A 12811-nucleotide genomic window follows, 5' to 3' on the forward strand; every position below is an offset into this window, starting at 1 on the left:
TATCACTGTACGCTCTGTATCAATTTCTTTAGGCACGGTCGAATTTGTTATGACGACGTTTAAATATAACAGTTCTCTGTACTCGTAAAAACAACACAGGATTCGGTAACATTTCTAAAGTGACAATTTGTCATAAAAAGATTTGTATGGCCATTCCACTTGCTGTCATTTGATTGAACTGGGGATGACATGTACTGGTTTAAGCACAGGAAAGGCTTTATCTTCAAAGTCAAGTTAAGGGCCTGGTTAAACATACCGCGTAATAAAAAATAGAGCTTAAAAGAACTTACGAAAGATGTCGGTCGTGAGTCAGACCGTAAATGCCATTGTTTCACGTCTTATCACCTTCACCACATTGTTATTTTCTGTTTGTTATTTACCAATAGTAATAACTAAGATTTACAGCACAGTGATTTAAGAGAGCGTGAGTTCACTCACATGATAAAGTCTGTGTATTTCAAAACATCTTGGTTTAAATCATTTTGACGATTTAAACTCTTCTCTATCGTTCCGAGCATATCAATTTATGTTATGGCCTTAAAGTTTATTTATTTATGTATTGTCATCCCTCGCAACCATTATTGTATGCAGTTAGTGCATATGTCACATCATATAACATGCCTTATTTTCCAAATTTGTGACCAAACAAAAGATATATCCGTGTATCGGTACTGTCATTTTCCGTCCAAATCATATATTCGTTCGTTCTTTCACTCGCCCTTTCACTCACCCGTAAACTCTAAACAAACGCAAAATGTTATTTTTTTGTAAATTCGCTAAAATATCTGGTCTCCTTTTCATTAAAAGTTGTTTCCCGCGATCGCAACAGTCAAAGTTTTCTCGATTTTGAAACATCTTATCCAATTATACCTGGTGATAACATTGCCTTTTTTAAATACGTGTTACTGGTGACGAACGCTTGTAACATCGCTGCTTCAACAGAATCTAATACGGAATCGGCAGAAGCAAAATGCAAAGCGCTGATACGGTAAGGTATCCTTACATATGTTAAAGCATTTTTTATGCACAGATACCAAGCGGCCATGACATGTTTTCGACAAAGCTCGTGATATATATGCAAGTTAGGAACATGGCAGGTCGATTCATGTATAGGATTAATAAAAAATGATTTCTATAGCGATTTGCTGTCCATTCGTTCACATGTTTTTGGTATTTTGAAAAAATTCATTGAATGCTTTTACTAACCAAACAATTATGTTTGAAACAAAACAAAAAGATATTAAAGTTTGCCTTTCAAGAGATCTCCCAGGGACTTTGATGAGCAAAATCAACCCAGAATGTTTAAACACAGGGAAACTGGGCGATAACAGGTTACAATCAACTAAAATGTAGCCGAAAAACACATTGAAAAACAGTATTGTGACACTTGCCAAGCTCTTTAATATATGTCATATTACATACTTTCTTGTTTCTTTATGTAATATTTATATAAAACTTATGATTATGGGGGTCCCTACATACAAAATGCTTATTTTATTTTTTACTTCAGTTGAAGGTTTAACAATAAATCAAATAGGATTTGCATACGTAACTATATTGTGACGTAAACACCCTCTTTCGGTTGTAGGCACCCTTGGAACGTCGTTTATTTTATCTCGATTCATTCATGTCACTGAAAATGTTTACACGAGAAAAGAAGAATACCAGCTGTAGTTATTGTTCTTTATTGTACTTTTGGTTTACTGCTTCGATCCTTTTAGTTGATAAAAATGAGTTAGTGAAAATTACAAACACCAAATTATTCTTTGGTTCAATTATAATATTTGCAAACAATATTCGACAAAAACATTTAATGGCGATAACATACTGCAATTTTCCACAGCAGAAAATTCATTTACGCAAAAGGGTCTGATCAAATTTCAAATATGTGCAGAATGAACACTTGAGAGTTAAAAAAACACTTATCGATGATATTTCGTATAAGTTGTGATATGGCTATACCCATTCCAATTTTCATTGTATATAAATGATTACATTTATGTGTTTTCTCATAATTGCCTAGTGTAAGCCTTTGTACCATTGTCTTGTCAGACAGTTTAAATTTATACCATTTGAATGGTTTTTATTACATGAAAACATTCATGCAAAATAGCCCAATTATTGAGGTCACTGGATTCGTGAATATTAAAATCGATTGAAATCCTTGGTTATTTGATACAGGTAAATAATTTTATGCAATTTCTCTCGCAAACCAGTGTATTAGGTTTTATGTGAGAACAATTTTCAAAACATTAATAATAGATTATTTGAATTACTCCATAACTTCCATATAACATACACGGAATTCCGTTCGTACGAGATTAAAAATTTATTTACGAGCCGCTCACTTGGCAAACGGAGCATCATGCATGTAATTATTGTCCGCTTAGATTAGGAACTACACTTTCCGGCTAAAATTTAGTTCCGCTACAAAGAGGCTAACTTTAACCCATTTATGCCGAGTGGACTCTACCATCCTTCTAATTTGGATCAATTCATTTCCAAAATTAGGGATGTCTAGTATATTTATTTCTATTTTTAGAATATTTCTTACAGAAAATCCTTTTAGCAAACAGCGCAGACCCGGATGAGACGCCGCATCATGCCAAGGCCTTTTTTCTAGACGCTAGGCATAAATGGGTTAAAAGAAAAATGCCATAAGAGCGGTGATTGTCTATGGATTAGCATGTGTGGATTTTTGAGGCTTAACTCGGATGACGATTCTCGCACATGCATTACGCCTCGTTTTTTTTCAGAACGAGGTTTATTTTACCCTTTACCACTTAAATACGTATTTTGACGCATGTGTAGTCTCCTGGAGAGTCAAATTTAATTACAGACCTTTCTAACTGGATTCAAGTTTTTAAGGCTTTATTTCCAACCCAAAGATACTTGTGAGCAGCAAACAGCATACAACCTGAACAGACTGCGAGTTACTCGCAGGCTGTTTTGGTTTTATGCTGTTTGCAAAAAGCCATTTTCACTTTGCTTCTGATTGGGAAAGGGTTTTGAGGTCCATTTGAGTTTATCCTAACAAGATACTCGCCGATCTTTCTCGCAATACAACTTAACAATTATTAACAACATAATCAAAATGAATAACACAGCAATCGTGAAGCATAGGCTTTCTCCGGACTCCTCTGCAAGATTGATTTAGGGAATAAATCGTCTGCTGGTCCAGAGTGATAACATAGTTGTTAGAGAAAACCTTTCCATCCATCAGAACCCTGTCTCCTAAGTATCTCAGTTTGTCCATCAGAAATGAATGATCTCCTAAGTATCTCAGTTTGTCCATCAGAAATGAATGATCTCCTAAGTATCTCAGTTTGTCCATCAGAAATGAATGATCTCCTAAGTATCTCAGTTTGTCCATCAGAAATGAATGATCTCCTAAGTATCTCAGTTTGTCCATCAGAAATGAATGATCTCCTAAGTATCTCAGTTTGTCCATCAGAAATGAATGATCTCCTAAGTATCTCAGTTTGTCCATCAGAAATGAATGATCTCCTAAGTATCTCAGTTTGTCCATCAGAAATGAATGATCTCCTAAGTATCTCAGTTTGTCCATCAGAAATGAACGCATTACATACTCACAGCCCAAGAATGTCAGTTTTCCGCATGAGCGACAAAGAAACAACACAACCACTTCCGCAATGCAATGATAGCAAACGGCAAGATGTGTGCTTTGGTTGAAAACATACTGACATTTAAAACCCATCGAGATGTTTTCTACATTGATAAGGTCATTCTATAGTAGCGTTTGTTTCATATGTCATCTGTTTCGGTAAAAGTCTAAATAGATCACTTTTTTCAATGTATCCTTCGGTTTTGTCGAAACTATTCTTATCGGTAATAAGGAAGTTAATCATCTTCGCTTAAGAAGCGCGCGCTAACTGTAGAAACATAGAGCAAACACAATACAAGGCTATTTGAAATGGAAGAAAATATGGATGTTGCAAATGACATGATATACAAAAATACATAGAATTGAGTCGCGTTCTGTAAAAATACGATTCATGCACGAAAGGACTGCTAAATCGTATCACGTATTAAGCACGTTAGTTCTTAAATTGGGCAGAACACAGGTCTATACACAGAATTTTAGCAATCTATAATTGATATAAGCAATCGCACATACAGTCCGAGGCGTCTATAATTAACCCATTTATGCCTAGTGGACTCTCACATCCTTCTAAATAGGATCAATTTATTTCCAAATAAGTGATGTCAAAGTGTACTTATTTCTATATTTAGAATATTTCTCACAGAAATTCCTTCAAGCAAACAGCGCAGACCCTGATGAGACGCCGCATTATGCGGCGTCTCATCTGGGTCTACGCTGTTTGCCAAGGCCTTTTTTCTAGACGCTAGGCATAAATGGGTTAACCATGTATTTTTATGCCTATGGCTTCTAGTATTAATTCCATTCCTAAGTAGAGAATTGAACTTAGCATTTGTAATGCACGACCGTTAATCATGGGCGCCACCTCTTTTGGAGATGCATCAACAAATGAGCCAATGCTACTTCCGAGGTGGCGAAAGGAACCTTATATATTGAAATTAACGAAGATTTGAACAGATTGGGAGTAGTTATATTTTTAAGACATTTCACATAAGTTTAAATTGGGCCATGTAGTTCGATTCATTTGGAAACGTGATTTTAAGATTTTACATGGTGGAGTCTGTTTTAAGGAAATTAATGTGTGTGTTTTCTGCCTGTATAGCGAGAGAATTTCCACCCAATTAAATCGCTACAGACATCAAACAAATACTTTCATTATATACAAGTTGATGCATGCACAAAACATTGGCTTCTTGACGATCTATCACAAAATAGATAACAAGAGGTGGCGCAAGGTGGCCGTATTATGGACATCACTGTATGGACGGGTTTTGAAACAATATTTCATTAAAAATGATGCGTGTGGCTCGTTCATATCAATCCTTTGGGTAGAAGGTATACTAACAACGAACACGTCATCCATGTTATGGTTGTAAGACTTTAATGCACGTAGCGATTAGCTTATCGGTACCAGGAAAATGATACGTCATAAACTACACAAGATTGTACTCGACATATGTGCATAATAACAAAACGTTAAGAACAGGCATACGGATAAATATAATGTATAATTAAATAATGACAATAATGATCGTTATACTTGTTGATGATCATAAAACTAATGTTCTTAAATAAGGCATACATCCTTTGCGACAACGTATGGTCAATGATGTGGTTGAAGCAGAGTATAGAAGTAGGCGTGGTCCCACAGGTTCATGCATGCGTCACGTGGTGTGCGCACAGTCACCTGAACGGACACGTATACAATAATATCTTCACACGTCAGGTGTACTCATGCTTAGGCGTTATGTATAAAATTTAGACTGTATGAGTACTGAACTATAAAATATCTAATGGAATCAAGTTGATACGATGAAATATTAGCTGCAATGTCACAGATCTAAATAAACATATGGGCATATAACTGAACAAGTTAAACAATTACCGGTTAATAGAAGGAAATGACACAACATAACATTACATGATAGAATTGACACGTTTACAAAATTGCAGCATAAATAAAATAAACAACAATTGTTATCAAATTGAGCGAAAAACTTTACTTATGAGCCCCGTCGAGCGAAAATTGATATTATAATTAGGGGGCCATCGTAGCTCCAGGCCCGACTGTGGCTTTGCGCAGTTTGGTCAGGAGGTACCCTGTATGCTATCACGTCATGCAAGGTTTCGTGGTCTCATTAGCGTTCATTATGACTCCTCCGTAGATTGGACGGATGAATTTATATTGAGCTACATCATCCGCATGTCCTACTGCAATTGCGTGCAACGCGTCTCATATTCTATCAAAGAAAATATGCTTCTTATACCAACAGTGTATACCCTTTTGTATGTGTCACGGTAAGTTGAGCCATACCTTAGGTAATACTATGTAGGCAACTGTTTTATCGTCGATTAAAACAGGCGTTTTATCTAAAATTTACAGTCGTTGGGTGGTGTTCTAGTTTTTATCACTATAATATCCTGAACAACGTCCACATATTTTTCTATACAGCTCAAGAAGCCTTTGATGTAAGGCGGATTTATATTAAACCAAAGTTTTCGAAGCAAAACCTTATTATAATCCGCGTTAAGTTTTATGTGAGATTCAAATACGTCCAGGCCATTGCTCTGATGAATGGCTAGTATGGTTTTTGAAGCATCGATGACATTATGATGTTGGTACCTCGCATTTAGGACTAGATAGTTATCATAAGCTATAAACCCCACCACCAAGTCAGGTAAACTGTCCCAGGGGTAATCCCGCGTGGTTATAAAATAGTCCTCCGCCGAGGGTTGGAATACCTGACCTCTAGTGGCAGCCGTCATGGTTAAACTAACGGACGTAGCGGATTCCGTTTCGTTGAGATTGTACACGTTTGTGCGGAGACCAGTCACAAGGGTATAATTTGTGTGAGGGCTTTGGTATAAAATTGAAGCTAAAGTTAATATCAAATTATTTGTAAAAAGTATATCGGAGTTTGCATAGCCGTAAAAGTGAGAATTATATTGTTTTATTGCCTCTAAGAACATGAGTTTTAAAATTGGTAATCCATACACGTTGGTTGTTGGTAAAGGAAGCACGTTCCATCCATATTCACGCGCTGTCGCGGCTAGGACTGGAGAGTCAGTAAACAAAACTGGGTTGACGGCAGGTTTCATACGCGCCCAGTTGACAAATGTGAAATTGTGGATTTTTTCTTTGGTGTCATTTTCTGCTTTCCAAGTGGCAAACAATGTAAGAAAGCTGTCGGTTTCTACTATTTTGTGATTGTTTTTCGGCGTTGAATCGACTGTGTGCATGTTCAAAATACTCGCATTTCTCAGTTTATCTTCTTGATTCCTGTTTTTCAGAAACAAGCATAAACTTTCAGGTATGTTTTCCAATGAAACGTTTAGATGGACATTTAGATTTATAGCTGCCTCTTGCTGTCTCTGGTGAATTGTAACCTCTCTGCTTTTCTCTAACGTCACCACACGGTTGTTGCCATCTTGTGAAGACTGAAGTGTGCGCATGCGCATTGAGATGTTCGTCTGGAGCATGGTTAGAACAGTGAAGAGAAAGCTGGCGGAGAGGGCGCCGTAGAAGAGTCGTCTGGTCCCCATTATTGAGAAAACATCTGAAACAGAAGATTGAGTTTAGTACTATAACCGAACACTATCATTATCACAACACTATCTTTCATTAAAACTAAATCATACACATTGGCCTCTTGGTAACAAACTGTATTCATGTTTTTTTGAAAATATATAATAACTATCAACATATGTAAACTATAGGATTTTATTCTTCATTCATGGGCATTTTGTTTCATTCTTCAGTTTTGGTAAGATATTCAATCAATCTCTTCTGTGAGCCATGCGCATACCTTTTTTTAGCAATAATCAATAATTTGCACTTGAAGATCAAAAACACAAGATATTATTGTAACAGTTGGTTGGTGAAAGATATAACGCTTCAAAGACGGCGACACATTGCAATACAAAACAATTAAAATCTAAAAAGCTATCAAAAAGAAGAGTTTTGTTTTAAGAATTAGTACAAATAAATGAAACAAGGAGTGGTGAAATATTGCAAAACATCCTTTATCCTGCCTCTGTTGCAAACATTGACCTAATAAAGCAGGGTCGAATAAATTTTCCTATCTCCGGTCAACAGGAAATAGTGTATCTATACGCCTTCACATTCTCGTTTTTTATTTCTTCTCACATTTTCAATAGGAAAGTATTAAAAGGAACCGTGTAAAGTGGAACTATTTTTTACGTAGTTATTCGGTGGGCTGGAATGTTGTGTACATGTAGGAGGCTCGACAAGAATAATTAAATTTTTATGCCAATTTATCATTTGTCTTCGATAAAATGTGTCAACGGCATGACGCAGGATAAATCGAATACATGGTTAGTGCCGAGATGGAGAAAGTTTATCCGGTTCGGCCCGAAAAAGATTTGTTTTCTTTTTTTAAGCCTTATCGGATAAACTTTCTCCATCTCGGCACCAACAATGCATTCTCTATACATGTATATCAATCGGAAAATCAGAAATATGTATCAAGGGACTTGGTATTTTGCGAGAAAGTAAATGCCTGGATGTTAATGTTTTTTCTGATTGGCTAGACGTCTATTTAAGCTCTTGTTTTAATGAACGTTATCATAAATTCATTTTTATCTACGAAACTCATTGACTTTTTCATTCGGAAGCTAAGGTCAAGTTTTATCTTCGTTTGTTACTTTTAATTTTACTGTTACGATCGCTTTATTTTCATTTAAGCAGAAAGGAAAAATATGTTGTTGTTGTTGTTGTTGTGTTGTTGTTGTTGTTATTGTTTTTGTATTTACCGACTTCGTTACATACTACAATATTACATGCATGTTGTATTTTGGATCATACGTTCTAAAGTTTTTAATCCTTATTCAAATTACATGTATTCAAATAATTTCAAATAACATAATTTGCACATTAATATCAAGATACTGTTATTTAACACACTCTTATTCAGCCCAAAATCGCAAAGTAAATGTTTTCTGTCACAAAGTTTAACGATTTTACAATCTTCTGCAAGAAACAAGACCATTATTTATCCGTTAAAACTCTTTAAAGTAACGTACCCCATTCATAAATACATTGAAAAAGGATGTTAGCTAACAATCAAATACGACGAGATTCACATTGTTAAAAACACATAACTGAGTATGGAAAAAGTTCGCAAAAATGTTAGGAACATATTTATTAGAATGATGGCATATATTAAACAAGTTGTGGAACTACGAATATTAAATTAAAATCTCGTTCCCATCTACGTTGTAAAAACCACACAACTTATTTGGCATAGTAAATTTAAGTATAAATAAGAAAAATATCTTAGCTATGCCAATTAGAATATATCTGGTTGTTACAATGTAGAAACCCGTCTTTTTGCGCCTTAAAACTTAAAAATAATCGCGTTTGTTGATATGGACGTATACGTCTAGAAATCCTTCTTTCGGTTTTAAAAGCGGTACCGTTTGAAAAATAATAAATTACTTGCTAACTAGGCTAAAGATTTAATTATATAAATGCCAATTAGAATATATCTGATGGTTACAATGTAGAAATCCATAATGTTTGCGCTTTAAAACTTAAAAAATGATCGCGTTTGTCGAAATAAACGTATACGTATAGAAATCCTATTTTCGGTTTTATAAGCGGTTCCGTTTGAAAAATAATAAATTACTTGCTAACTATGATAAAGATCAATTTCATTTATGCCATCTAGAATATATCTGATGGTTACAATGTAGAAATCCTCCTTTTTGCGCTTTAAACCAAAAAATAATCGCGTTTGTCGAAATGGACGTATACGTATAGAAATCCTACTTTCGGTTTTAAAAGCGGAACCGTTAAAAAAAAAATTACTTGCTAACTAGGCTACAGATTTAATGACGATTTTGCACACTTTCAAATTGCACCTATATGTATTGATTAACATGCATTTCATTTCAAGGTCAGGCGCTTTAAGGGATTGCTAACAGATGTTGTCAGTTGATATGATTACATACAAATCTTTTTAATACACTATAACACATTTTCATATTAAGAATTAAAAACACACTTCTGTCGTCTACATTCGAACCCGTTTCGCGGCGATTCGTAAGCAGATTCGCTACCACTATGCCACGCACACTTTTATCTTCCGAATCGAAGCATAATATCTATAGAAATCGTTATCTAGCTTTTGCAAATAATATCATTGTTTTACGATCGAAAACATTTTTATTCACTAAAGATGGTGTAAGAAAAATTATCAGATGAAAATCTTCGATAAAAGTTTCTAAGATGACAATTGTAAGAATAAGAAAATCCAGAGTTAATTATCTGAAGATGTATTTCGTCTTCCAACATCCTACTAAATCCGGGCATTTTTACCGCATTTTAACACTCAACAGACGAGACTTCGTTTCAATTTGCGGTTATAAAGTCAATTGGCTAAAGCCAATAGACGAATGGACTAAAAAACATATTTATGCCGTGACACATACAACAGGCGATCTAATCATACAGTTAGGGCTCATATTTCGGATTTTGAAGGGGCCGTCCAACAGATTTTGGCATGCCATTAAATGCTTTATATTGATACATTTAAACATTTGACCTAAAAATCTCCAGTCAAAAAAACAATAATACAATTTAAAAAAAGGAAAAAAAGTAACCCTAAATAGGGCTCGAACCACTGACCCCTAATGTCCTGGAGTAAAAAGTCTCCCGCCTAGACCACTCGACCATCCATGCTCATGCTTAGGGCGGATGCATTTTTTCCTATATAAGCAATCCTCGAAGTTTCCCAAAATATAACTACAACAGAACTTTCCAAATTATTCAATCGTTTCGCGACGCACGACGCTTTAGAATTTTCATGTTTTAAAATCGTAAAAAGGTGCATATAATGGATATTTAAGAGCATGGTAAATGGTCGGTATTACTATTTCCAAAAAAAATATCGTAACAAAAACGAAAATTTGCGAATCTGAAACAACTTTTTTTTTCAATTTACCAATCTATAATGTGTTGCCATTGCAAAAAAAGCAAACATGTATTACTCAATAATGAAATTATTACGACAATTTGAAGAGTTGATTGTCGTTATGTGCTTTATAATTTTATTTTAAATTGTTGTCAATAATTTAGAAATATATTATGATTGATTGTGTAAATAGACCCGTTAAGCAATAAATACCAATGAGCAATACAAATAAAGGCATGAAAACAATCATGGATCGGACCGCATGCCCATCCACTAGTTACGCGACATATGACTTGTCATAATATAGGTTCCGAGATCAAATGTGGCTAGGTAATATCATTCAAACGGTTAAAACTCAAGGAAAACTCAAACGTCTAAGAATTGAGCACGTAAAGTTTCAACGAATTCGGATGATTGTTCATGAGATCTCGCATGGAAACGAAAACTTCGTTAGAAATTGATATTATAGCTATAATAAAAGGTCAATAACGCACCGACGTTGTTTCTAGCGAACGCAAACATCTACTGATTGTGAGTGCTCATACTTGCATGTTAGAACGAGTGCACTAGATATTTTACTTTATCTCTCCCTTCGTCAATTCTATGGGCATTAGGACATTTACAAAGTTGTCCATTAACAAGTGATACATATTTGCCAAATAGGACATAGAATGATCACACATTGAGAAAGCAGACATTGTCTGTATAAGCACATATCGTATATGGTGCAGTGAACATGTTGTACTTGATATCATCAAACCTATAGATATAGGTGGACACATTGGTATTTGTTCACAGTTTCATAAGATTCGATGCGTCACTTGAGTTTATTTATAACCATTATTCACTTTGCTTATCGGTTCTTCGCTTGTTTAAACATCGATAATTGAATGCTCAGTGACTTCCCATTGGTTTCAAGTCTTTAGATTACCGACATGACGGGAGTGTCGATTCCTTCTCGAGATTAAATTATTTATGTCACAATACCGAACCTGAGCGGGATGAGTGATTACCTATTAGATTTATCGGTAGAGTACCAGCCTTTAAAGCGAGATTCCCCGCGTTTGAATCCCGGACTGGCTTAATACTTTTCACCACCGGCGCAAATCATGTACATTTTTTACATACAATTGTAACAATGACGAAAAGAATGAGAAACGCTTCAATGCAGTAAAATGTCATTTTCGAGCGTCTTCACATAGTTTTCAGGATTTTGTGAAGAAAATGCCAGATTACGGCTCACTTTCCATCCATATAGGTAAGAAAGTGATTATTCTTTATTTCGTTTTATTTTTCACCCTACATAATTTATCAACTTTACTCGCTGCGAAGTTTCTTAGCGGGTAACACAATTACAGCTCCTGACGCACGGCGAAAAAAAACCTGTTCGGCATGGACGTCGCCATCTTGCTTGTCACCTGATTACCTCCTCTGATTATACGGTCATATACACTTAACGTTAATTGGAATACTAGTTATCCATATTTCTAGTCAATATCGTTGAAGTGTATAGCACAAGCGAATGGAACACTTAACATACATATGCAACTTCCTATTGTACTTTTAAAAGATTATTTAAGTGTTACCTAATAGATGTGTCACGAATCAGAGCATCACATTTCATCGTTTACATTCTTTCGTCGTCGTAAGGTGCTTTATCTACATAGTTTAATTGAACCTTCATCATACAATAAAGACTTTAACGCTACTTCCTTTATTTTTCCTCAAAGAATACGTTCATGTCGAATTTTCCATCGTATCAAGTGCTAATTTCCTTTTAACGAGCAAAGTTGCCACACATCCCACCAACGGTCATAAGGCTAGAAACTGCTTGTTCAGATAAATATTGTTTTGAATCTTAAATTTGAATCGAGATTTTTCACTTTTCAAATCAAGCCGGGAATGTAATGCTTTTTTATGTTAATGGTTTCAATACATTCAAAACTATATATATTGTCCTTATTTTGCCCGTCTATAAAATATACTATAATGCACACCAAGATATTTGAGAAAATACCAGTAAGCTAACAATCTAGTTTTAGAAGTCAAACATTAACCAACTGCACTATCACGCTTAGAAAGAAGATCAGCGTTCACTATGATTACACAAAAACTCGTAAATACAACATTAACATTTGAACAACAAACAACTATAACATACCATATTGTCCGTAATTGCATGTCAATGTTTACACATGTATTTGAATCTCATTTTTTGGTCGCCGAGCCCTCTCATTAGACCTTATAATCCCTG

At 35.1% G+C, this 12811-nt stretch overlaps 1 protein-coding gene across 6 annotated transcripts in view; it reads right to left on the bottom strand.

Annotated features, from left to right (window-relative positions):
• Positions 1 to 4982: 4982 nt before the first annotated feature.
• LOC127845520 (uncharacterized) overlaps positions 4983 to 12811 on the bottom strand; it is a 36781-nt gene continuing 28952 nt past the window's right edge. For 4 of the 6 annotated variants that reach the window (XM_052376514.1, XM_052376513.1, XM_052376518.1 and 1 more), the window contains one exon: positions 4983 to 7179. In XM_052376514.1, the coding sequence (XP_052232474.1) occupies positions 5993 to 7165 (1173 nt within the window). In that variant the 5' untranslated portion in view covers positions 7166 to 7179 and the 3' untranslated portion in view covers positions 4983 to 5992. Of the gene's footprint in view, positions 7180 to 12143; positions 12166 to 12718 lie in introns of those variants that run through there. The other 2 variants (XM_052376516.1, XM_052376519.1) reach the window with 2 other exon arrangements.

This window comes from Dreissena polymorpha, chromosome 9, assembly GCF_020536995.1.
Source record: "Dreissena polymorpha isolate Duluth1 chromosome 9, UMN_Dpol_1.0, whole genome shotgun sequence".
Classification (NCBI taxonomy): Eukaryota; Metazoa; Mollusca; class Bivalvia; order Myida; family Dreissenidae; genus Dreissena; species Dreissena polymorpha.